This window comes from Stegodyphus dumicola, chromosome 3, assembly GCF_044657685.1.
Source record: "Stegodyphus dumicola isolate Sdum_Otavi_A_Nest chromosome 3, ASM4465768v1".
NCBI classification, from domain to species: Eukaryota; Metazoa; Arthropoda; class Arachnida; order Araneae; family Eresidae; genus Stegodyphus; species Stegodyphus dumicola.
This window is the reverse complement of record NC_140770.1, coordinates 115041912-115069842: the sequence shown is the minus strand read 5'-3', so window position 1 is coordinate 115069842 and position 27931 is coordinate 115041912. Positions and strand designations below refer to the sequence as shown.

Here is a 27931-nt window from a genome sequence, read left to right as displayed (position 1 = left end):
TAAACAAAATACATAGTTGGGGGATTAACTAGTAAAATCATGCTTTTATTGATAGAATGGTTACAAGTGATGTATCACATGCTTAAGATTTGACATTGGAAATGACGCAGCAAAATTTAGATGATAACAGGAGAATAAGAAAAAAATCGGAAACAAAAATACAAAATTAAAGAAGTTATGGTCGCATTTTTTTTCTTTTTCATCCCTCCTCTTTTCCTCTTTTTTATGTTTGTGGAATTTTGCACTATGGATTCCTCCGAAAATGACAGTTTGTAAGTGCCGCTTACTATGTGAATATTCTGGAAAGCCTAAGAAATTAAATTCATCCTCAAGTTGTTGGAAGAAAGCTGAAGAGTTTTGCATCATTCATGTATATTATCAACGATGCAACACTTATGAACTTAAAAACCGTAATTCAGTCACTGTTCTCCAGCATCCACTTTATTCCCTTGATCTGATATCCTGTCACTTTTTCCTATCTTAAAGAATCAAAATGGGGTTGCAGAAGCAACATTTTTGAAATATGAAGAGCATCAGAAGCGGTGTAATGAAAGTATTGTAGAATCTATCAGAAACATATTTCAGAACTGATTTCAATAAAACAAAAGTGCATTAATAGCCATTTCGAAAGTGACCATGTTGACATGCCTAAAAGTGAAATAAATCTTTTATGTTCTTTGCTTATTTTTCTGATAAATTGCTTTTATTTGTTTGTTTCCTTCTTAGACTGTGATCCGACTGGGTTTATTCTTCACAGAATGGGAATGTAATTTTTTCTTCTATTATTTGTTTATTCTTACTTTAAAAGCACAATTTAAGAGATAGCATATTTTTTTCAGTCTTATTATGCACCTAACATCTAATTCTTTAATGGATAGAGTTCTAGAAAGCTTTACTTTACTTAATTAAATTGTGAAAAGTGTCAAAGTATATAAACTTTAGCTTTATTCTGAACGTCCTAGAATTTTGAAACAACTTTCTTTATATTTAAGATTTTTAAACTGCAAATTGAATTTCTCTTATAAAACTGATTCGGTTTCTGTTCTTTGAAAGTATATAAACACTTTTTTATTATTAAAGAGGAACTAAAAACTTATCATACTACTAATGAACGTAACTTAACGTAAGAATAATGAAACCTGACACAATTTATAAGAGAACCTGCACAGATTTTCTCTCGAACGTATGTGTATCTGAAGTGCTTAAAATAAGGTAATGCGTTCTTGGCTGCAGAATTTTAAGGCTTTTGTTTGACCGCTATACATTAATAAGAAGTGTTACAATTGAATTTCCCAAAAATTTAAATTTGATGTACAAACTTTAATGGGCCCACCAGCGGCCGAGCGGTAAAATCGCAGAACACTGGTAGTTCGGTCCGAGGTTCGAATCCCGCGAACGGGCTGGCTGCATGGGCATTTTCGTGGTTTTCCCCATGTGTAACGTGTATACGAGCCAGTTTCCCTTAGAAAATCCTCCACGAAAGGCATCCCTCCCCTTAGGCAGATAGCTCTAGTGTGCTTTGCCGTATCCTCAATACATCAACACCAAACTTTAATGATTGAACACCAATTCTTTGACTATAACTGATAAAAGTGTAAAATGAGATGGCAACAAGGTTATTGGAGAATAATTTTTCAAATCTTAAAAAGAAGTTTTTTTGTATTTCAAAAATATTAAGTTTCGGAATAACGACGAAGAATAATTTTTGGTTTCAAGAAAATTTTGGAAAAATAGAATTAGATTCCTCCGAAAAGCACAAAATGTTTCTTTGAAATTATCTGAAGAGTTAATTTAATATTTGAATATCGAGCTATTCTATATCTGTAATTCCAAACCCTTTAATTACAATGAAACACAATCCAGAACGTATGGATGTAAATGCATTGTTTCTTCATTAATTAAATGAAAAATGAATGAAATGTTTATTAAATAAATGAAAGTGCAATTTTTGCACTTTCATTTATTTAAAATATTGCGTTTAATATGAACCATAATGCGTTCTGAGATTTGCATTAATACTCTATAATAACACTATTATGCATTCTTCAATACATTTTAATGTTCCCTTGGAATGAATTTTTTCCTTTGTTTTTATTATTAAACTCTCTAATAAACATATTAAAAGTATTCCCTAATACATTTAATGATGTTTTACTATATTTTATGCTATTATGGGGATTTTTGCTATATTTTATGCTTTTTATCTTCGTTTTAAAGCTTTCCAATATGTGTTGTGAAATGCAAATGATAAGAAGAAACGTCAGACAATCATGCATCTGCGTTTCATCACTTTCCATACATTAAAAGCCAAACTACAATATGTAATTTGTCGAAGCTTTCCCGCATTTGGCATGTAGAATAAAATTATCATTCAATAATACCATTTAGTATATTTAATTTAGTCGAGATCGAATTCTTAATCATAATTAATCAATTAAATTTTTAATCATACATAATTATGTTTGTAATATAGCTCAAGGTTTTCCTGTATAAAGGATTTCAGTGTTTCTCTTTCTTTTATCCTTCAAATTTGTATATGACTCGAGTAGCAACGTTATCGTGGCTCAAAGTTTCATAAACTTCAGGGATTTCCTAAGATTTTGAGAAACATTATACATTTTTTAGTTAATTTTCCCCATTTTCTTCAGTTATTATTAAAACTGTTAGATTACTTTATATTTAAATAACTTGCATTCTACTTTCCGCGTAAATACACTGCAAAATCCGTTTCCCAAAGTCCAGCCTGAAAACTAATATTTAAAATCACCTTCTATCAGTGTTCAAACAAATTTAATGCTGAGTATTCCTTCAAGAAACTGTTATTTAAGGAAGAAACCCTATGTATATTTAAATGTGAAGTTAGTTCTAAGTTAACGATGCTGAATACGTTTCTAGGATTTGATAGGTTTATAAATGTAGATTTGGATTAAATATTGAATAATCTTTAATTAATTTTGTTACATACTATTTAGTATTCTTATGTTTTCATTTTCTGTAGACCCTCTGAAATGTTAATACATATTTTTGTGAAATTTTCAAAAAATTTTAGAATAAATCCTAGTTTGCAAACATTTTGAAAATTTTAAGTGTTTAGCCTGCAATTGTACGGTAAATTTTGCCTTTTTAAGCGATAAATTCAATGCCTTATTTATAATGCACTTGGTAGCATACAAACTACTAATTAATGAGTAGGATGAAATCGCTATAGCCAATAATTTGGAAGAAATGAAAATTCATAACTAAGCATTTTAACTATATCTGCCCTTACAGTTATTCTCCAGATCTTCGTGAGCTTTATTAAAGAATTGCGCTTCATTATGTACTTAAACTTTAAAAAACTTTTCATGGATGATCACTGTCTTCAAATAAGTTGGGTCGAACGAGATAGTGTAGCACGAAAATTTCATTCTTGCTCGCGATGGAAGACAACTACAGGGAGGTCCAGATAGCAGCAACCTTGTTCGTTATGCTCCAAGGCAAGATTGAAATTCTGTGCTACAGCAGCCTCATGCTATACGACGCTATTGGGCTCATCGGAGCACAACTTGGCCTCATTTTTCGATTCGTCCTTTTCTTCTGTAACAGGTCGCATCCTCGGAACCGGAAATGTTTCTGAAACGAAAACGGAATTTTAGATAAATGCTTTTGCAATACAGAGAATAAATAATTAAATTTCATTAAAAGTAATAAATAGTTGCAATATAAATTAATAAAAGATGAAAGAAAAAAATATGTTAGCTAGTAATTTATGCAAATGAATTATTATTTGGAGAAAACAGTGCTTCTTTTCGAATGAATTAAGCGTTTCGCATTTTTATACAGGATGTCTCAAAGGGTCGTTGCGAAACTTAACATGCTGGTCTGTCACACCTTGACAAACAAAATTTAGGTAGGAACTTGTGTCAGAAAATGTGAACGGCGACTGTCAAGAATTGAGCTTGGTTTGGTTTATTTAATTATGGCAAAGCACACTAGGGCTATCTGCCTAAGGGGACGGATGCCTTCGTGGAGGACTTTCTAAGGGAACTTGGCTCGTATACACGTTACACATGGGGAAAACCACGAAAATGCCCATGCAGCCAGCCCGTTCGCGGGATTCGAACCTCGGACCGAACTACCAGTGTTCAGCGACTTTGCCGCTCGGCCGCTGGGGGGCGAATTGAGTTTGTGAATAGTTGCAAATGTAAGATATTATTTTGTTACATTTTATTTTTCCCTTTGGATGCTGAATTTTGACTGTATTTGTAACTGTATGATTTTTGTAGTTAGATTCTGGAAACAGTAAGATATTGCTGTTTTGTTTTCCTTTTTTTAACAGTAAAAATGTATTCCTTTTTCCCAGAGTAAATTATGCTTTATTTTTGAGATATTAAAAAAAAAGGTATTTTTTTGTAATCTTTAAAGATGCCATCAAAGAACTTCGAGTTTTAGTGAATCGTTATTGATCTTGGAGTATTTTGTGGGACAAATATTTATCAGCGATTGTTAGAGATCAAAGTTTGCAGGCTTATGGCAGAGTTAGAAGCATGAACATTTCAAGCGAGAACATTGCGGGAAAAGGATGAATCGGTTTACGAACTCAGAATGTGTATAGCGCCGCTGATGGAAATGGACGAGCCGCAGTACGGATGTACACTGCCGAAAAATAAAGGGGGGAGCCAGTTCTGTATATCCCGTTTTACTGGGCCGATTGACACAATTCAAACTGCGTTTTTCATATCTCGAAAGCTTAGGATATATATATATATATATATATATAACATGTTCTAACATAGGTATTTTGACACAAAATCGGACTTTTTCTGAAATAATATACCAATTTTTTCCCATATTTCGATTCTACGATACAAATTACGCCCAGACATTAAATTTTGTAAAATTTGGTGCGAAATTATTTAGAAATTCTAAAATTTATCTTGGTTAATTTTTTTCAGTTTGCTGAAGAAACTTGGCGAATTTCTTAATATGTGGCAACCAATTTTCCTTTTCCTGCCATTATGCCGGAGCGGAAAAAAAGGCAACTCGTTCCTACCTTTTTACATTGTGTATGAGCAGAAAAAAAGTCAGTTCGTTTCTATTTCTAAATAATTTTAGCAAAGTGTTTAAACCACATCTGATGTTTTATCGCTTTCAACAACAAACATGCCAAATTTCAAAACGCGCCAATATATAAATTCACGTATATCTTCCATTTCGGATATCTTCCATTAAATAAAAAATTGTAATTTTTTGCAGGTATGCTTAGAAATACATCTACTTTAAGATGATGGTAATCATTTTATAGCTTATAATTGAAATGTTTTAAAACATATATATATAAAATTATTTAAAAATACAAATTTTAAAAATAAATCATAAAAATTGGAATTTTATTTGGAAGGACCTGAACTTCGAAATGTGAAAGGAAGAATCAAATAAGCTTAATAAAAAAGAGGGGTTAATAAATATATACCAAACTAAATTAACACTGAAGAGCTAAAATTTTGAGAGATAATTTTTTAAAAACTATTAAACTAAAATTATCGTGCGATTTTTATAAACCGTGGTAGTTTGGCGTAATTTTGAGTCGCAAAATTTAAATATGGAAAAAAATTGGAGTCCGATTTTGTGTCAAAATTCCGATATTAGAACAATGTTACATATAAATCTAATACATATCGTAAGTCGCACTTTCGGGACATGAAAAACGTAAGTTGAATTTCGTCAATCGGTCCAGTAGAACCAGAGATATATAATTTTTTTTTTTTTTTTTTTCGCAGGGTACCTTGAGCGCTTCCCAAACAGACGTCAGTCAAATCGTGCTTTGTTAGGACAACTGCATAGCAGATTACGTAAGCTACATGGGTACGTAATCTGCGTAAACAGCTACATGGGTCTGTCAAGCGTTCGAAGCCAGGTTCGTTGACGTCACACTCCAACCACTCGTTAATGTTTTCAGCATCGACGTTCTCACCTCCCGGAACAAGGAGGTTAGAATAGAAGGAGGGAAAGTTCAACTCAAACGGTGAAGCTTGGCGGCCATCTTCCTGTTATCACCGTGACTTGTGCAAGGAAGGCTGTCATTGCAACATTTTTTTCTTTTCTTTTTGAAGCATGTCAGCTTGTATTGCATATGGATGCACAAATAGATTCTCGAAAAAAATTCCGGGCATTATTTTTCACACGTAAGTATTAATTTTCTTTTTTTATGTAATATGACAACTATGTCAAAAAATATCACAATGTCATGTGGTTTTCTTTCCAGATGTGAAAACAAGGACTTAAAATAGGTTATTTAATATAACTATAATCAAATTATGTTAAATACATTTTAATGTTTCTGTTTATAGCTGGTATCTTCGTTCCTTAAGATACAATGCTATATGGTAGGATTTAAATTGTATAATTTGAACGTTTTAGTTAATTCGTTTTATAACTTTCATGAAAAGTAAGAAATCAATTGTTACTATTTTTATTAATTGTAAAGGAAGCAATGCTTTTCTTTATATATTAATTATTATTCATTTTTTTAAGTTAAGATAAACTGTTCTGTTGTTAAAAATTTTTTGCATAAACTTACAAATTTCTGGGCAGTATAGTGATAAAATTAAGTAAAATATTTACACAATTGAACATGTGGAAAGATGTATCCAAAAACTTATATAGGTGTATTTCTGTAATTCAACTTAATTAAAGGCAGTTTCTTTGAGATTAATAAATATGAAATGCGCATAAACTGAAATCAATGAATTCACATAAATCTGTTTTATTTTATTAAGATTTATTTTCTAACCTAAGCAAATCCGTGAAATATGCAGAAACATCATTTTTTAAAGGCTTTAATGTTATGCGCATGCATTTAGATTTCGAACTATTTCTTAATAATTTGCTGTACATAGTAAATTATGGATATCATCTTTATTACTTTAAAACAAAAATTCAACAATAGCGAGGGATTTCATTATAAATTTAACATATTTTTACTGGAAAATAAATGCACGGAACAGCTTAGAAACACGTACATGTCACTGCCGTAATGCAATGTTTTGAAGTCACAAACATGGACGCCGCTTGTTCGGCGGAGTTTCATTCCCCGATAGTGGAGGAAACTGCGAACCCTCCCTCCTTCTATTCTAACCTCCTTGTCCCGGAACTGTTTTCACCATATCGGCAAGAATTGCCGTGGGCGTGTCTACATCTTCATTCTCTTCTTCACAACTCAAAGGGGCTAGGTTGTTGTTGGCTTCAACATTAAGCATGAGTTTTCTCCATGATTTTATGAGGGTTGATGATTTCACTGAGTCCCATGGAAATGCATTATCGTAGATGCTGTCCAAGATTGTGTAGTGTTTCCAAAACTCTTTCAGATCATAACCTTCTACAATTTTGGTCATTAGCAGCTTGGTTCAGTATGTTCTCTTCATTGTTGCAATAACTCCTTCGTCCATGGGTTGGATTAGCGCAGTAACGTTTGGGGGGAGAAACTTTGCAAAAATTTGTCCGTCAGAAGACTTTAGCACGCTTAAGACGAGAGGGCGGTGGAGCGGGCACTGCAAGGGTGTAACGAAAGTTCTAGATCAAAGTCGAATCACTCATAATCCAAAAGACGAGATGCATGGCCTGGAGGGTTTTCCATAAATTTTAATTAAACTTAATATTTACATATATACAATGTAGGCTAAAATGCCTGAATCGAATATTTAATACTCAAAAGGCAAGAACCGAATAGTTCCAGCTAAAATCTCAATCGAATTCTATTGCGCAGTGCATCGAAATTCTACCTTCAAGAAGAAGAATATTTTTTCAAGTCACGTGTTCAGAAGGAAAAGGTCAAGTAAGCCAATAGATGGACCCCTAACGCCATCTCTTGGCGATATCAAAGAATATTCCTTAACACACTCCCCACCTGAACTCTGACAAGAGTTCATCTAACTCAGTTATACATACAATCAAGTACATAAATCACTATTCTATAAAAATATTAAAATATACTAATTAGTCAAACACTTCAATTCCAATACAGGTATCAAATAATAAATGTTATAACTAATAAATGAACTAAATTTTAAAATATTTTCCACTTAACTGAACAAACTTAACTAACGATATTCAATTTAATCTTTAATAGAGAAAAAAAAAAAAAAAAAAAAAAAAAAAAAAAAAAAACATAACTAAATCGTTAAAGTTCAAAATATCTAAAGTTCAAGAGGATATAAATGTTGAACAGTACGTTTTAAAATCCCATTACCAGTTTTTAATTCGAATGATCGGACTTTACCATCACGTCCAGGAATATTTTTTATGATTCTACCAAGTTTCCATAAGAGTTTGTTTTTATTATCTCCTTCGACTAAAACAACATCTCCTACTTTTAGTTCTGGTTGAAGTTGCGGATTCTTCAAGAAATGGGCAGTTCTAAGATCTAATAAATATTGTCGCTTTCATTTCCACCACAACTGTTTTAACAGCAATTCTTGATAACGCTTTCTTTTTAACAGCGTTTCTCTTGTCGTTTCGCTACCGATGATTCTAGCAAAGGTCAAAGGATACTTCAAATCAGTTTGTCCAATGTTTAAGAAGTGCATTGGAGTCAACGGTTGTGGCTCGTCATTGTCGTTGTAAACGTAACTTAGAGGTCGTGAATTAAGAACTGACTCCACATCGACAAGTAGTGTAGACATTTCTTCGAAAGTCAACAATGCTTTTCCTACGATTTTTCTGAAACATTCTTTAACAGATCTAACAAGTCTCTCATAAAACCCTCCCCACCATGGGGCTCGTTCGATTATAAATTTCCAATGGAGTCTTTCTTTGGCAATGAAATTATTGAATTTGTCATCTTTTAAAACTTTTGAAAAATTCTTAAGTTCTTTCTTTGTCCTCTTAAAGGTCTTGGCGTTGTCAGAGTAGATGATTACGCAGTTTCCTTTTCTGCTCAAAAATCTGCGAAATGCAAGTAAAAAGGATTCTATTGACGTATCTGATACAAGTTCTAAGTGTACAGCTCGGGTTACTGCACAAACGAACAAAACAATATAGGATTTTCGAATGTCTTTAGAATTCTTTACGTAAACTGGTCCGGCGAAATCAATTCCACAGACTGCAAATGGAGGCGATTCTTGGATTGTATCCTTTGGTAAGGGTGCTGTCATCTGGTCTGCTGGTTTAGCTAAATATTTTTGGCAAATTATACAACCTTTTAATGCTTTTTTGACTAACTGTCGTCCTTTAGGAATCCAGAAGCGTGATCTGACTTTAGCTAAAGTTGCAGCAATTCCTCCATGCATTATCTTCTCATGTTCTTTGCTTACGATTAGAATCATTAGTCGAGAATTTTTAGGTAAGATTATTGGATGTTTATTATCTAGTGAGAAGTCAGAAAATTCCAGTCTTCCTCTCAACCTCATGATTTCCTTTTCATCAATGTAAGGAAGAAAATTATACAAAGGAGAATTTTTTCCAACTGAATTACCTTCTTTGAGGGATTTATATTCTTCGGCAAAAAACTTCTTTTGCTCTGATCTTATGCAGAAATTTTCTGCTTCTTGTAACTCTTCAGCTGTGAGAGTTCCTTGAATGTCGCTAGTTTTTCTTAATTTTCTAATGAAACGTGTTGTCCAAGCAGTGACTCTCAACACCTTCTCTAATTTGCTATATTTTGATATGTCGAAAAGATCATCTGCACTTTTTTCGATTGTACATTCAAGTTGATGTATATCACCGGATCTCTTTCGGTATTCCAGCTTGTTTTCATCTATTGTTTCTTTAATATCTAATCTTGGCCAAAGTTCGTGAGGGAGTCGAAGCCATTGGGGACCTTGCGTCCAAATGGTCTCATTTATTAACTTGCAAATCTTCGTTCCCCGAGATACGAGATCTGCAGGGTTGTCAACACCTGGGCAATAATGCCAATCTTGAGGTGAACTCAATTTTTGTATTTCTTCGACACGATTCCTGACAAAAGGTTTGAAGGCTTCAGGTTGTTTCTGGATCCCAAAATAAGTAATTGTTGAGTCTGTCCAAAAATAGCACGGAATTCTCAATTTCAGTGCTTTCAGAATATTTCGGACTAACTTAACTGATAACAATGCCCCCATTAATTCTAACCTCGGTAAAGTAAGGGATTTTAGTGGGGCTACCCTATTTTTAGAAGAGACAAAGGCCGTTTTGATTTCTTTATTTTCTGTCATGAAACGTAAATATGCGACTGTACCATAGGCTTTGACACTTGCATCTGAAAAGCAATGTAGTTCGAGATTTTCGACATTAATGTTCGAGTGCATGAAAAGGTAACGAGAGATGGAGAATTCAGCCATTTGAGGCAGCTCTTCACACCACTTTCTCCATTCAGAGGACAAATCTTCAGGTAACGGTTCATCCCAATCTATTTGTGACAACCAAATCTTCTGTATTAAGCACTTTATTCTAACAGTGAAAGGTCCTAAAATTCCAATCGGATCGAATATCCGACCCAACACTTGTAGAAGAAATCGTTTTGTTTCTATTGGTTTAGATGTGAAAGACAATAAGTTCCGAACATCAAAATACAGTAAGTCCTTTGAATTATCCCATGCCATACCTAAGACTTTAAATGGGAAATTTTCTCTATTAAAATCTTCAGGATTTTCATCTGGAACGATACCCTTTTTTACCCACAATTCATGTAATTGTCTCAAGTTACTATGCCATTTGTGAAGCTGCATGCTTGCTTCCTTAAATATTTGGACCGATTCTAGGCTCGTAGTTAATGCTTCATTGATCGTTGGTTGGCTTCCAATCACATCATCTACATATATGTTCTCATTCAAAAAGTTAACCGTTGTAGGATAAAGTTTATTATATTTTTTCAGATGATGTTTAATGGTAGCGGCTAATAGAAATGGACTACTATTTATTCCGAATAAAACTCTAGTGGACCTATATATGTCAGGAGAAATGGTTTCATCATTAGGGAAATCGGAAAACAGAAACCTGGTTGCGTCTCGATCTTTTTCATGTATGAGAATCTGTAAAAAGGCTTGTTTTATATCTGCGGTGAAGGCTATTAGATTATACCGAAATCTTAACAATATTTCGAATATTTCAGGGTATAAATTTGGCCCAACATGTAGATAGTCATTTAAAGAAATGGATCCTGGGGCATGCGATGATGCATCATAAACAATACGTAATTTACTTGTAGTTCGATCCTCGCGTATAACTTCCCTATGTGGCAAGTAAAACACGACATCTTCTTCATTTGAAATTTCTGAAACTGGTTCGATAATATTTTGTTTTAACTGATCTCTTAATACGTTCCTGTACTCGGAAAATAGATTAGGATCTTTTTTAAATCGTTTTCTAAGTCGATGAAATCTTTGTTCTGCGATTTCCCTATTATTATTTAGATTTGATGTGTCATGTTTCCAAGGCAATCTAACTTTATAGCGAGAATTTTCATATGTTATATTTGATTCGAAATATTCAACGACTTCATTTTCAGTTGAATCGAAGTTTTCCCTCTTATCAATAAGTCCTGAGTTTTCCAAGTCCCAAAATTTTGTTATCTGTTTGGAAATCAAATCTTTCCCTACAACTACATTGAAAGCTAAAGAGACATCCTCATCACCTTTTCGTCCATGTAGGCACCATCCGAAAATAGTTTCCACTGCAACAAGATTTTTGCTTAAGCATTTAACGTGTCCCATTGCTATGTTGTAATAATAATCTGCACCAATTAGAATGGCAATGGGTTTTTTACAATCGGGAAAATCTGCGAGCAGCAAATTTTTTAATTGTCTGTTTTGCTTAATTTCTTCTGATTTAGGAGGAGGAATATCTGCACCTGATATATGATCAGTTACTAATAATTCAACTTCTATTCTAGAATCGGGAGAACTTCTATGTTCTAAAGTTAATTTAACTACGTCATAATTTTTTTGGATGGAAGAAGTATTCCCAAAAGTGTAGACAGTCAATTTTTCTTTTCTTATGACTTCGAGGTTTAATCTGTCCGCTAACTCGCGAGCACAAAAACTTTTTATACTTCCACTATCCAAGAGAAGTCTGGCAAACACCTTTTCCTTAGCTGTTTTAACTTTTATCGTGCAAATCTGTAAAAGAATTGTATTATTTGCATTATGTGAAACGGTCGAAACAATTTCTTCTTTCTGTTCCTTAGTTTGTGTATTATTTTTCGAAATTAATATACTATCCTTTTTATCGGTGTATTTTTAACTATCGAACTGGATTTAAAACATATGGCTTCTGAATGTTTACCTTTGCAAATTTTACAAACTTTAGTTTGGCGTTGTCGGCCTGTGAGATTTTGTGTTTAGGGGCCAAACAAAGAAAACAACGCGCTTGTTTTTTCAAAATCTCTCTTCTCATTAACTGTAAGGCATAAACAGGACTCTGAGTCATGGTTTTGAAAACAAAAAATGCAGTTTCGATTTGATGACGCGGCTGCCATAAATTCATGTGTGGTGACAGTTTGTTTATGTTTCGGCGTCGGTGGATATCTGTTAATACCTTTCATTTCCGGGTTTGACTTGCGTGGAAAGGATAATGAATTAATCTTTTCTCGCGATTCTATTTCTAATCGGAGAAAGTCTAGAAATTTGTTTAAATCATAGGTTGAAGGATTTTCAGTATTTGTACGATGAAATTCTAAAGTTATATCGTTCGGGACAATTTTCATCAAAATTGGAATAAACATGTTGGAATATGTTTCTGGTTTCACACCGAATGCTAAAAGGCTTCTGACTTGAACGTTAATTGTATCATAAAGTTTTCGCAATTTTGTCACTTCACTTAAACTTTGAACGGGATTTAAATTTAAGAGATTAGAAATGTGTGTATTGATAATAAGGTCACTTTGGCCGAATCTATTTTTAAGAATGTCTATAGCAGAGTCATAATTAGCCTCTGAGATTGAGAGACCTTCTTTGGCTGATGCTGCGTTTCCACATAAATAAGTTCTCAAATAATTAAATTTTTCTATCTTCGAAAGTGTAACATTGTCATGAATAGTGACCTTGAATGAATTCCAAAAATTCATCCAATCGTTATAATCTCCGGAAAATTTGTGAATTAAGAGATTGGGCAATTTCACATTGCCTTCAATCTGTCTTTTGGTTTCAACTTCTGTAGATGAAATATTTAAATTCGTGTTGATATTTTGAGTATTGTATTTCCTTAAATAGCGGTTGATTTTAGACTTCGCTATTATTATTTTATCGTTATATTCCATAGAAGTGTTAATATCTGAATCTAATTTTGATTTATCTTCAATCAAATTTTGTATTTTTTCATTTAAATCATGTAGTTCCGTTTCTTTACTATTTAACAATTCCAAACAATTTTCTAACTCTTCTTGATTTTCTTCTTTTAAATACTCATCTACATTTTTAATAATTTGAGTTACAGAAGCACGTATATGTGCTCGATTCTTAATTAGTGTCTTCTGTTCCATTTTAATAAATTATCAAAGGAGACTTACCGTGACAAGTCTTCGCTTACAAAGCTAATCCAAAAGGCAAAAAACACAAATTTTCAAATTAATCAGATTCTTTTCTGGAGCCGATGCACCATTATTTAACGAAAGTTCTAGATCAAAGTCGAATCACTCATAATCCAGAGACGAGATGCATGGCCTGAAGGGTTTTCCATAAATTTTAATTAAACTTAATATTTACATATATACAATGTAGGCTAAAATGCCTGAATCGAATATTTAATACTCAAAAGGCAAGAACTGAATAGTTCCAGCTAAAATCTCAATCGAATTCTATTGCGCAGTGCATCGAAATTCTACCTTCAAGAAGAAGAATATTTTTTCAAGTCACGTGTTCAGAAGGGGAAAGGTCAAGTAAGCCAATAGATGGACCCCTAACGCCATCTCTTGGCGATATCAAAGAATATTCCTTAACAAGGGTAAGTAAGAAATCACTTACTCATCAGAGGGGAGGTTCCGAGAAGGCCTGCGATACTTAACGTTTAGCAAATTTAACGTTTCGCTCAGTTTTGTGAACATTTTTATTTTCTTTGCTTTACGCTTGTAGGAAAAGAAAAAAAAAAAAAAAAACTTTGTGCGGCAGGCGCGGATAATCGAAAGTCTACTGTATTTTGTAATGCTTTGAATAACCATGTTTGCTAAAGACTGTTATACATGCGTAAATGTATCATAGCTTATAAATATGCATTTAAAAATTAATTAAATGGTGTCTAATTTTTCTAATAAACTAGTCATTTTGTCTTGAAACTTAATAAAATGTCTTGAAATATAAAAGATTTTACGATTTTTATCACTTATTATGATGGATTAAAAAAAAAAAAAAAAAAAAAAAAAAAACACGAAATTATTTATCATGATGAATGAAACTGTTGAAAGAATGAGTGTTTAGAGTTTTAAGTTTTTTCTCGGATAAATAGTATGAAAGACTATTTAAATAAATAATATAATATTTATTAGTATATTTATTAGATAAATAGTATGAAAGACTATACGCATGTATTTACGCATGTATATTATAAGCTATGATACATTTACTCAAGTCTCTCATACAGCTTTATTTTTCTTGAAATTTTAATGGGACTTTATTTTAAATAATTACGTTACTTAAAATAATGCTGATATGTCCCGTAAGCTAAATTTTAAGATAATATTGTTCTAATGATGCATAAAAACGTACCAGAATGAGAAGAAATTGAAATTGAAACATATAAATAGAAACAATAGCTGTTTTTAAATAAAAAATTAAATATCCACTTTAAAAACAATTTTTTTCACTAAAATCCTGCTGTATTGGATTTTACGATTTACTAAAATTTAAAGAGGAATTTCGTTTATTGCAAAAAATAGATAAGATGATAAAAAGCTAAGATACCGCTGTTTTATTCAGTGACTGATGAATACTAACGCTTTAATTGTCAACGCATACACAAACTAGAGTAGTTCAGCTGGTCGTTTTGATTGCTCAGGAAGAACTGTTCGATGAGAAATGGGGGAAACTGCCAGTTTATGTAGTCAAGCCCACTGACGTATTTCACGCCTTTTCAACGGCGGAAAGCATTGATTAATGATTCCGTGGTAAGCAACGGAGAAATTGTAAAATATTTAATAATATAAATCAGCCGTTCTCAACCTTTTGACTAACGCGTACCATCTGAATAAAAATTGAAAAACTTTAGTACCACCATTATATTTTACAATTATTATTTTTATCTTTCTCATCAATAGAAATACTAAAACATATCTATGTATATTTTATCTATGTATATTTTATCTATGTACACAACCTATTGACTATTTGTATTAAATATGCACACGTAAAAATATTAGATTAAAATTGACTACCATTTTATTTATCAAAATGTTATAATATTTTAATTCTAAAATTTAGTGTGAAATTTGGGCCTGTTTTGAAGAGATCAGTTTCTTTATGTCTGGTCTTATTTCACTTAGTTTTAACTGTAAATTAGGATCCACTTTAATTTTGTTCTGCATTTATTTTCGAAATATAATCTGGAAGAAAATCTTTATTCACACAAATAGATTGTACGAAAAGGCAATAAAAATTTAATAACTTTATTTGAAGTCCCTTTAAATTATATTTTTCAGTACAGCCAAAGTTTACAAGTGCGTTATTTTTGAAATCTTCAGTTAGAGTTCAATCACAAGAAATTTCTATCATTTGTTATTTTTCTTCGCAAGATAAAATTTCAGGTATATTTGAATAAAATGGATTTCTAATCCAATTTTCGTTTTCATAATTCCCGGGAAGATACATGTTGAAAATACACAATTATTTATCAATAAAAAACGAAGATTTTTAATTTTGGCTGCTAATTGTTTTATTTTCAAATTACTTTTGTTTAGAAAACTTTCTAAAATGGGTAAAACGTTCAATATATTATTATTGAATTCTTTAATTATTAGCTTGAGTTTATTGCATTTATTTTATCTCTAACGGTAAACAAATTAACACTTTGTCCTTGTAATCCTAAATTTAATTCATTTAACTTTCCATAACTTTCCAAAAATATCAGCAAAATATACTAAACACGTCAGCCATAATTCACTAAATGAACAATTTTGGAATTCGAAATTCGAATCACAGAGTAAAATTTGAATTTCTGATTGAAGTTGGAAAAGGCAATTTAAAACTTCGCCTCCGAATCCACCTTACTTCGAAATGTAACAAAAGCGTTTCATGTTCAATGCCCATCTCTTGGCATAAAATCGCAAATATTCTTGAATTTAAAACTCTGCTTTTAATAAAATTAACAATTTTAACCGTTTGGTTCCTAAAGATTTTCAGGTTTCAGGGCACTGTTTTGGCTAATAATGCTTCACGATTAGTGGAGCAGTGAGTAAATTTAGTTTCAGGTGCGACTTTAATGACATAAAATTGTTAATTACTTTGAAAATTTCATTTGCAGTTGCTCTATCATGAAGAGATTCACAAAATAAATATTCTTCGGCAATCCGATTATCTTCTTCGAAACTTTTGTAAGTTAATAAGTGAACAAATTTTGTTATATCAGTATTTTCATCCATTAGCAATGTGAAATACTCACCATGTTTTATTTTTTGAATAAGTGTATCTTTTATGGAATTCGAAGATTTACCGTATCATTTGATAATGGAAAATTGTTAAGTTCATTAGCTGCCTTTTTTGTTGAATAATGCTAAACTGATAATTTAGCTGCTTGTAATATAAGGTTTCCTTCAATAGTGTAAGCCTGCTCAGTCTTGGCAATTCTTATGCTTACTACGTAGATAACTAGCTTCCAAAGCCTTTTCACTTAAAGTAACAAAACATTTCATTACTTGCCAATAATTTCCTCTTAAAATATTCTTCAGATTTATCTTTTAAATTGGCATGCTCAGATTCAAGATGTCTTTCAAGAAACGATGGTTTCATACTTTGGATAATAATTTAGATCAAACAATACATTAAGTTTGAGGATTCATTTTATCTCCATTCCAAGTAAACGCAAAGGATTGCTAACTTTTATTATATTTTCTATAAACAACTTTTCTTTTCTTTTCAATATTCTTAATGATAGTAGATTGTCCTGGATCCATCACCTCGGAATCATCACTCAGTCAGTCAATCCTAGACATTTTTCTGTTTTGAAAATCTATGTTTGTTTTATTTTTTCCCAAATATTTAAATGCACAATGTATTACGAGTTCTTCAAAAACATACGACGATATTCTTAAAACGCGTAGAAAATAAGGAACACAAAGGAGCAAGAAGGCAAAGTTTCTGCTGTTAGAGACAGCAACTTAACGTAAGAAATGATAATAGATTGAAAATAATTGAAATAATTGAAAATAGAGCAATATGAGTTCGGAAAGGGTGGCGAGATAAAGCGTAGATATGCTAATAAATCGATGAACTCTAAAAGAATTAATGAGATACTGTTATCATTCTACAGGAACTTTTTTTTACTTCCTATTAAATAAAATATACATTTCTATTACTCCTTTTAAAATCATCATTTATGTCAAATTTTGTTATGTCTATGACTTAAACAATATTTGTGAGAAAACAACGGATTATTTTCCTAAAGTCTATCAGTTTATGATTTTGAACAGAGCTCAAATCGCATAAAGTTACGAGTGTTAAAGAAAAAAATTTAAACTGAAAATTGGGGTATTTAATTTTTGAATTTAATAGTTGAAGATACTTTGTTTCTTTGCGTACCAAGAATTTTTCTCTTGCGCATCATCAATAGTATGCGTACCACCGGTTGAGAATCGCTGATATAAATGATAAATCGCTGTTTCCCTGCATCCTTGAGAGATCCAACATCTCTCACTACTTAGTATATTGACTGCTTAGATTAACGCACTGTTATTGCTGATGCCACTTGCAGCTTGCTCACCGTCTTTCTAATTTGGAAAAGCTAATTACACCGTAAACTCTTAATATTTATTTGGCCTTTGCTCGTATTTACGATATCATTCATGCTTTTAGTGTTATTTTAGGTTTCGAGTTTATTTAGTATGATTTTATCAGTGTTTTGGAAGCAGCAAGGAAGCGCTCTTCTTGGGTACTGGTGTTGGTGTATTTAATTATGGCAAAGCACACGAGGGCTATCTGCCTAAGAGGAGGGATGCCTTCGTGGAGGACTTTCTAAGGGAAACTGACTCGTATACACGTTACACATGGGGAAAACCACGAAAACGCCCATGCAGCCAGCCCGTTCGCGGGATTTGAACCTCGGACCGAACTACCAGTGTTCAGCTACTTTACCGCTCGGCCGCTGGTGGGCCTTGTTCTTGGGTACTCAAGCTGCCTTTATGATGCTTAACTTTAACCTATACATTGCTTTGGGAGAATTCTGGTACATCCTGAAGATTAGATAAGAGCCTGCCAGAAATCATTAAGTCTTAAATCGTGGGGAGGGGGCAAAATGATGGCCAGTTGCACCGGAAATAACGCGAAATGATGCAAACACCAAAGGATATTGAAGTAAAGTTTTGTTCACTTGTCGCAATCTGAGGAGGCACCATCGTTCTTCCAAATGGCTTTCTGCAAAGTACTGTATGTCTACAGTTCAGGAATAATAATCTTGGACAATATATGTTAAGTACTTTGTAGCGGGGAAACTGCTTAGTGTGTAATGAATTATTCGTGTTTTCTGAAGAATCTAGGACCAGGAATCTGTCATCACTATGACTCATACCATCACTTTTTCGTACAGTGGAGTCAATACTAGTCATTCGAGAACAAGCTTTGGTGTCGGTTCAAAAATAAAACGTTTCGAGCTTAGGTAGTTGCGTAGAAAAAATTGCAATGGCGGTTCAAAGAAATCATTATGGAAAATCTTTATTCCTTCCTTTATCTCTCAGTTCGAGAATTTTGTAACTTTTTGAAAATGATCTGTATGATCGTTTTCTATCGTGCCGCCAAACTCCTATCTCCCAGCATTTGAACCTCATGAAATCATTTCGAAAGCAAGTTTAGTGTTGATCGCAGAACAACACTAAACTTGCTTTCGAACAGGTGTCTTGGATAAATCAAGGTCATCTGCAAATGTCATACATTTCTTTTGCTACCTTGAAGCTCTGTAACGATTCCACATATCTCATTGGCGACACAATAGCCTCCCATGCACTGGGAAAGCAGAAGGCTGCTTTCAATAGTATCTAGAACACTTTATGCATTTTTAAGTAAATTGTGGATCAAATTAGACTAACAGAAATCTTTTACTATATTGCGTTCAATCATTCGTGTATTACAATTTCAGAAGTTTATCATACTTCTGCAAACGTCTCGCTTGAATTCCGTTAGTGTATTTCATAATATTAAGAAGAAAGATTTGAAGAAGATAATCTGATAACCAAAGACGATGATGATCGCTGTACTGTCGCGTCTCCAAGAAACTGTGTGTTTGCTCTACGGGAGGTAATGGTACGGTCGCTGAAGACCAGTATCTGTGCTGTTTTTGTTCTTTTCACACAGGTATAGTTATATAACTTTGCTTCGTGAACGTTTCGTGGAATCTTGAAATTTTAGCATTTTTATTGGACATTTTCATAATACGCTTATTTTAACTATACTTAAATTTATTACAGTCTTTTTTCGCGGCCAGTCCATTTTATGATCATACGGCCGGCTTGTGCCGGCTAGGAGGATCGGGAGCTGTGCCCTTATAATGATAATGATAGTCTTTTTTTCGTATATCGCGGGACCATAAGCACACTAAATTACCTACCAAATTTGAAAGGATTTCTTGCTTCCTGTACTTTCAACGTTGCCCTTCGTTGCGCAATACAATTTACTCTATTCGCATGTACTCTTTCTCTGCATGTACATGCAATAATTTGGAATATGCTTGATGAAGATAAACGTGGTGGAATTTAATTATTAATTGTGAGTTTTCTTTAGCCAGCAAAAAATAAATTGGACACAATACGTGGACATGCTTGAACATTATACGTTTCTGAAGACACCGAGCAACAGCAAGTTGGCAGAAGCGAAACAAAAAGCGAAATGCGATGCAATCCAAGATGCAGGCCTGTTTAAAAAAGACTGGAGTTTTAATTTACAATTTTGAGTTTCAATTCCGACTTATATCCGTCATTCAGTAACAAAAGATGGAAAAAGGAAATACCCAAATTTAAATAAATAATGAATGGTCTATTGTAAATTAAAGTTAGTACTTTGCTTTACATATTTTATATTGCATATGTCCATTTAATTACATTATCTGTAAAATTAGAAAGGATTTAGATATTAAAATATTTGATATTTTTTATTTGCTCTTCAAATAAGAAATGTTAAGAAAAGCCTGCATCTACTTTTTTGAAGCTTCGATGCTTGTTATTTTAAGTATAGCTTACCTGGTCTAGACCAACATATAACTATTGGTTTTCCTGATAGCTTGTAATACCGCCATTGTTTTCTAACAGCTTCTTGCACCTAAAAGTATCAAGAGATATATTTTAAGAAAATTAAATTAGAATACACTGTTTAAGAAATAATGAAGTTATGACGCTGATTCTGTTTACTTCGATTTAATTAGAGAGAGACTGAGGCAAGGTTACAGGTTCAAAAAACTACAAATTAGTTTTTGAAATACATATAAAGAAATAACTTCATAATAAAGTTATTATAATGATTTCGAACAGGGAGTAATTAATTGTAGCTTGTTATAAAAAAAAGCACTCCAAAGAGTTTTTGTAATAGTAGTCCGATTAAAAACTATAAAGCCAAATCATGCTTTGCAGAATTATTTGCTGCAGGCAAAGTGAGTTTCGAAGCTTCAGATATAATTATAATAACAATAAACTCATATATTTGAAGATTCGTTTCACTGGTATTCTATAAAATAAATTGAATTGAGGACCGGACAGCCAACTTTAGGACTGCTTGAGTTAAGTAAAAGCTATTCTTTTTATAAAGAAAGAGGATAATGTTTTCGCAGTTATTTATTACTAACAGGAATATAGATCGTTTGATTACCTGCAGCTTACTTATGAATTTTTTCATTACTATAAGAACATTTTCTCCCCACTGATGTCGCGTAAGGTTTGGAAGTTTCAGTTGAGAAGTATTACAATATGTGTTAAATGTAGAAATGAAATTTAATTTTATTTAACTTTGTCATAAATTACACTTACACATGCTACAGCAATATTAGTAAACTGCTTTAAAAATATTCTAAAGAAAATCTGTGTTGCTTAAGAACCAAGATTAAGAAATGTTCACGTTATACAAACATCACAAGTATAAAAAGTAATATTATTGAGTGGATGGAAATAATTAAAAACATTCAAAAATAATAGTTTTAACTTAAATTGCGTAAAGAAGCAGTAAAAGAAAATACCGTTCTTCTTAACACAAATTAAACATATTAATGTGTTATATCAATTAATAAAAAAAATAAGGGAAATTGAGCGTGAAAGTTTATAATAAAATCTCTAAAGAGAGCCACCTCTCAGAAATGTTAGCCTGAATATTACTAATATTTTTTAGCATAAAAGGAAATAAATGCTGACATTGAACATTATGGATAATTAGGTTGTCTAAGGTGATCTTCCCCACAAAAGAACAAAATATTTTGGAACCCGCGGTCAGTTGTCAGAAACATTCTCCATTATATCTAGAAAATGATGTCAATGATACGAAGAGCATTTAAAAATTAAAGTATTTCTAAACCTACAGGAAAAGGGAATCATCAAGAATCAAGCCAGGTTAAAGAATTATTCATGGTTAAGCTTATGCCGTAAAGCGTCACAATGAATTTCAAGTTAGACACTCATTTGAAAGTGGCAGTATTTTAAAATCCTCTCTATGGTGATTACTCACAGACTGTATTTCATGCAAATAAAGTTTTGCAGTATCAAACGTACGTGGGTTTATTAACTTTCAGTTTAAGTTATTCATGATTAAGCTTATGCCGTAAAGCGTCACAATGAATTTAAAGTTAGACACTCATTTGAAAGTGGCAGTATTTTAAAATCCTCTCTATGGTAATTACTCACAGACTGTATTTCATGTAAATAAAGTTATGCAGTATCAAACGTACGTGAGTTTATTAAATTTCAGTTTAAGTCCTCTCTGTTGTAGTATGGGACATGATAAAAAAGCTCTATATGCTTAAACAGACTAAGAAGTTAAATTACTATTTTCATTTTAAGCATTTCAATAGATACAAAAATTTAATTAAGAAGTTCGTACTAAAAAGGCATAGAAAACGTTTTTTACTATTTTCGTTTTATTTTTCCAATACATACCACCACAGGTTTTTTTTTCTTCTTGATATGAATTCATCTTACTATAGTTAGTTAAAATTACGAAATTTGGACGAAATGGAGTAAAATAATTTACTGTTTGAAGAAGAGGGATCTGTGTAAGAGTTTTCGCAATGCATAGTGTTCATTCATATAACAAGCACAAGATGAACGTTGTATCGTTCACAAAAGAAACTATGCTAGCAAAAGCTTTATTTAGGTACTATAGAATCAAACTTACATTTAAACATCATTTAGTTTGATCCTGATTTAAAAAATTCTTAGCTAAATTAAAGATTTTGAACTGGAACCAAAGAAACATAGAATTCATCTATACGGTTAATTTTCAGTTTCGAGGATATTTTCTTTACATCGGTAGATTCAGTCTGCAGGAAAATGCTCAGTGCAAAAACTAATTACTGTATAGATGAAATCACATGCCTCAAATTATTAAAATAAAAGACTCATGTACAGTGGTGGCCAAAATTGTGGACACTTTTGGAAATTTTTATGTTTTTGAACTTTGTATGCTTATAGAAAATGTTACGTTTCGCAAAATGCAAACTTGTATATATCATTTTAAAGAGAATTTTTTACTGAATTCAATACAAAACACAAAATTCAATTATTTGCAATACAAAAAAGTTATATGTACTTTAATATAAATAAAAAACACAGTTATGAAGCATTTTGTAATGTATAGCTTTCCTGGCCAATCACTGTTCTTGTTCTGAGAACCAATCAATGTTAGTAACTGCCAGTAGAAGCTGACATCATGTTTACACTTGAAACAATTCATTATTTTGCTTTGTTCTGTAGAAGGAGGACCTGTTTCTTATACACTGCAATTACAAGTAGGAATTTTTGTAAAAAATTTTAATATTTAGTCAAGAAGCAATGACATCAAATAAAAGAGTAGATTGGACACCTAGAAAGAGATGTAATATTATTGTGTTACGAGAAAGTGGTCTTTCCTATGCTGAAATTGCAAGACAGGTGGGTGGTTCAGTGACTACATCTGGAGTCCGAAAGTTTTGTTTACGATATCAGGAGACAAATTCAATAAAAAACAAAGAAGGAAAAGGCCGGAAAAGGTGCACCACATCTATTGATGACAGAAGAATAAAAAGACTGTCTCCAAGATAGAAAAATGTCATCAGCGGCCATCAGAAGTGATCTGAATGATGCTGGTGTTTCTGCCAGTTCAAGAACAATCAGAAGATTAACAGATGTTCGACTGAGAGGTAGAATTCCACGAAAAAAGCCTTATCTTAATTTTCAGCAACGAAAAAAAAAAAAAAAAAAAAAAAAAAAAAAAAAAGACTACAGTGGGCAAAAGAACACATTAATTGGTCAGATGATCAGTGGTCACAAGTTATATGGAGTGATGAAACTAAGATATCGTTATTCGGTAGTGATGGGCGAAAATATGTAAGACGTAGAATAGGAGAAGAACTACATCCTGACTGCATTCAAGCAGCTGCGAAGAACGCATTTAGTGTTATGATTTGGTCATGCATGTCAGCAAATGGTATTCGTCGCCTTCATGTCATCGATGGGACACTGAATGCCAGAAAATACATTGACACTATTCTAGAACCAAAACTTCTACCTTCCATCAGAGATCTCTTTCCCAAAATGCTTCGTTTATTTTTCAGCAGGTTTCTGCTCCTTGACACTCGGCCAAAATATCGAAAGAGTGGTTTCGTACAAAGGGCATTAAATTGATGTCATGGCCAGGAAACAGTTCTGACCTCAATCCTATCGAAAATGTGTGGAACCGTTTGAAAACTCTTGTCCGAATGAGACGCCCATCAAATAAAAGGGAACTAATTGAGGCTATAAATTGTTTCCTGGCATCATGTAATAACGAAAGAAGAGCTTAAAACTCTTGTCAGCTCAATGAAACGTCGTTGTGAAGCTGTAATCAAAAATAAAGGGTACCTTACTAAGTACTGATAACTCACTGCAATCATCACTATCTAATGTATATCGATAACTGTTATTGTTTAACTTTTTTTTGTATTGCAAATAATTGAATTTTGTGTTTAGTATTGAATTCAGTAATAAATTCTCTTTAAGATGATATATACAAGTTTGCATTTTCTGAAACGTAACGTTTTCTATAAGCATACGAAGTTCAAAAACATAAGAATTTCCAAAAGTGTCCATAATTTTGGCCACCACTGTAAATGCATCATCAGAAACCTTTTTTTTTATATATATACACGGTCCAGTCACATTCATGTGATCACCGTCTATTTTCGGTGTCAACGGGAAATAACCAATCACAGAAAGCAGATGGCAACAAGTTGCAGTGGAACTTGGAGTCCGAGAGAATCAGAAAACCTTGCAATCTTTGGCGTAATGCAGAAACGGAGCGATTTATCTGACGTCCAAACATGCATGATCAGTGGCTTTTGAGCCAAGAGTGGAAGCATTTTCGAAACTGTTAATTCTGAATCCTGTTCACGTGCCGTCGTGGTAAAAGTATTCAGTGCATGGCAAAATGGCACTATCCAAAATCAGAGACGTGGAAAATGTGGTGCACCACGGGCCATAGATGACAGAGGTGAACGAGGGCTACGGAGATGCGTTCGGGCGAATAGACGTGCAACAGTTGAGCCCAGATGAACCACTGGGCTACCAACGGTGTCTCGTTAACGACGGTTCAGAGAATGTTGCCGCATATGGGCCTCCGCAGCAGACGCCTGGGCTGACTGCAGTTCATCGACGACGAAGGCTGGAATTTCCACGCCAGTCCCGCGACGTCCACTGAGTGGTGACATGTGGCTTTTTCCAATAAATCACGTTTTATGCTCCATCGAAAAGAGGGAAGTTGGTGTATACGACGTGAAACGTCGGAAATCAAACACCCTACAACAACTGCCGGAAGTGTCCAAGCTGAAGAAAGGAGCATTATGGTCTGGGGAATGTTTTCGTGGCATTCCCTGGGTGACTTATCATTGTGGAAGGGACGATGCATCAACATAAATACACATCTCTCTTTTGCAAACCATGTTCACCCCTACATGCGAATTGTTTTTTCTCAGAATGATGGAATCTACCAACAGGACAATGCGAAGTGTCATACAACTCGCAGTGCACGTGCGTGGTTCGAAGAGCACCAGGATAAGTGAGTGAGTGAGTGCACCGCTATGATGGCTTCCGACCACGGACATGAACCAAATGGAATTATATACCATCACATCGGGGAAAACTCCAAAGTAACAAAGTAAAGTCCATAGTCCAACGTAAGTTGAATATTACATACAAATAATAGTTTCTACAGCTTGATAACTGCAGGCACCAAGCATTATTTTGATTATCAGCTTTAAATTCAGAACATTTCAAACATAATATTATTCACGGTTATTTCTGCTTGTTTTTGAGTGTGATAGACGTCCGCATTACCCAGGCACAGTCCGCTGGCTTCTTTAAGTGCCAGGTTATTGTATGCACACAATGAAAGTAATAATGGTTCGTGTCGCTTTCCTCTCCGCATTCGCAGAAAGGAGTTTACCCAAGTCTAAATCTGTTGAGGTATACTGGGAATGGTCCATTCCTGTCAAAAATTTTGTTAGGCTGGCATGGTGGCTCTTTATTTCCATGTTAACGTTTAGCAGAAAGCGATATGTCCTCCGTCCTACCGCTGCCTCTTTGCCATTTGCTATTTGCTTCTTGTCAATTTTGTAGCAAACTTATCAAAGTTGTTTGTTTAATGTGAGACCAAGGAAGTTTTGTTGGTAGTTCAAGTAAATTCGTGCAATTGGCTGCCTGCTTGGTTAGTAGGTCAGCAGCTTCATTGTCTTGAATCCCTGTATGAGAGGGAAACCAATTTTAAAGTGGAAGTGGGTCTTTGTGAGATAGGCATTGCCAGAAGCTGTTTATGAATTAGGTATACCAAGGGACTCCGGCTATTATGACCTGCGATAGCCGCCTGAATTAATGCCGAATCGCTGAATAAGAAGAATTTCTGCTGTTGACATGTGTTCGCATAAATTATTGCAGCACTGATAGCTAGAAGATCTGCTTGGCATACCGAGTTGTTCAAACCTAGTTTCCTCTTCTACTCAAATGTTACAATACCATTTTCCAGTCTACAGAATGAGCTACCCGTGCCGTTCTCCCTTTTGGAAGCCATCTGTAAAATGGTTATTATTGTTGCTTTAAATTGGTTGGTCATTTTTGCTAATACCGTCGGAGAGACTAAAAGGGAGCTGGATGAAAGTTATTGCAGATGTTTTACTCCTGGTAATCCAAGTGGTGATAATGAAGACCCCAGAGTGTTGAAGTTTGACCCAGCCTGGTAACCTTTCTGACAGCTGCCTCCCTTTCAACTACCAAATCTAGGAAAGGAATTCCTGCCAGTTGTTGTAGGGCTAGTGATGACCGCATATTTGAAGTAGCTGCTGACTCTGATTAGAGAGCAGGGATATTCCCATGTGAGAGGTAAGTTTACCACGCCAGAGATTGCCGCTCCGTAAGTGATCACTCTTTCTGTAATTGTTCTATGATAAATGTTTAGTAGCTTAGACGAAATACCTCATTTATGCTTAGATGATATACCCCATTCATAAATAGTTATTAAATATAATAAACTGCGTGTAATTTATATGGGATTTTACGTTGTTACAAACGATGTACTTCCCAATGTGTATTTTATTTGAATACAGCAGTTGAATGCAACGTTCTTGATGGAAGGAGATAAGGGGATGATGAAAAATTACGTAAAAAAGCTTAGAAACTTGTGATATAAATTCCAACAGAATTAGTACTTTAAATTAATAGTCATAAATTTCCTTGTGCAACTTGATTGCATAAATGCTATTAAATTTCTCCTAGAGAATCCTACATGGAAACATCCCTTCATAAGAAAATAGTTTCAAACACTCAACATTATTAATATAGTTATTTTCTTTGAGTATGCATTATAAAACAGATATGTCTATATGATTTATTGCAGCTTTAATTGAAGGTCTCATAGATTACAGCTTATAGTTATTTTTTGGTTTCGTGTTTTATTTCCTATTCAACCTTCATGTTGTTATTTTTGATTGTTTTAATTTTAGACAATTTCTTGTCTTTTTGTTAGGATCTGTTAAGTAAGATATTATTCCGACACTATCTACAATTTTCCCATCTGCTATCTTTTTAGTATAGGCATTACTTTTGACTTGCAAATTTCAGTTTGTACTATTCGAAAATCTGTCCAAAGTTTGCACATATTCGTGAAATTGTGCTGCTAAACTTTATAGTTTGTTTTCAGCGTTTTTCAGTTTTATTTCTATATTCATATCGAACAATTTTAATGCTATTACAGTTTCTATGTCTACACACCGACACACAGTTAAAGTCACAGACAATGCAAAAATCTGGGAAATTATAACATCGTTCTGTAAATCGTAGACTAGCAGATTCGCTGGATTGAAAAAATTGTGCTTCGAAATTTTATATATTAAAATAAAACGTGAAAAGCTAATAACAGATATAAATTTATTTTTTATTGAATGATTTGAGGAATATTTTAAATGTATTTACCTCTTTATTTAAAAAGCAATATAGAAGTGAAATAAAGAATCCTTGAGAGGCCCACAGAATATGCGCCGTGTAGGACCAAATGGCAAATTCCAGAGGCGTCCGCTCTACAGGCCCAGGTACAATATCCATTATGTTTGTGATGCCTAAGAGTGGTAATAACAAAAGTGCAGCCCTCAC

General features: G+C 33.3%; 1 protein-coding gene across 1 annotated transcript; it reads right to left on the bottom strand.

Annotated features, from left to right (window-relative positions):
* Window positions 1-37: 37 nt before the first annotated feature.
* LOC118201175 (calcitonin receptor-like) lies at window positions 38-27931 on the bottom strand. Its single transcript, XM_085812357.1, has 3 exons — window positions 27755-27931; window positions 20321-20399; window positions 38-3612 (listed from the first exon to the last, which is right to left on the bottom strand). The coding sequence occupies exons 1-3, from the start codon at window positions 27881-27883 to the stop codon at window positions 3512-3514; spliced, it is 309 nt and encodes a 102-aa protein (XP_085668483.1). The 5' UTR covers window positions 27884-27931; the 3' UTR covers window positions 38-3511.

Excerpts from the sequence above, each read along its gene's own strand:
- LOC118201175 (XM_085812357.1), bottom strand. The coding sequence starts at position 27,883 with ATGGATATTGTACCTGGGCCTGTAGAGCGGACGCCTCTGGAATTTGCC. Across the intron at positions 20,400-27,754 it reads ATTGCTTTTTAAATAAAGAG|GTGCAAGAAGCTGTTAGAAA; the intron begins GTAAATACATTT and ends TGATACTTTTAG. Across the intron at positions 3,613-20,320 it reads TATATGTTGGTCTAGACCAG|AAACATTTCCGGTTCCGAGG; the intron begins GTAAGCTATACT and ends TTTTCGTTTCAG.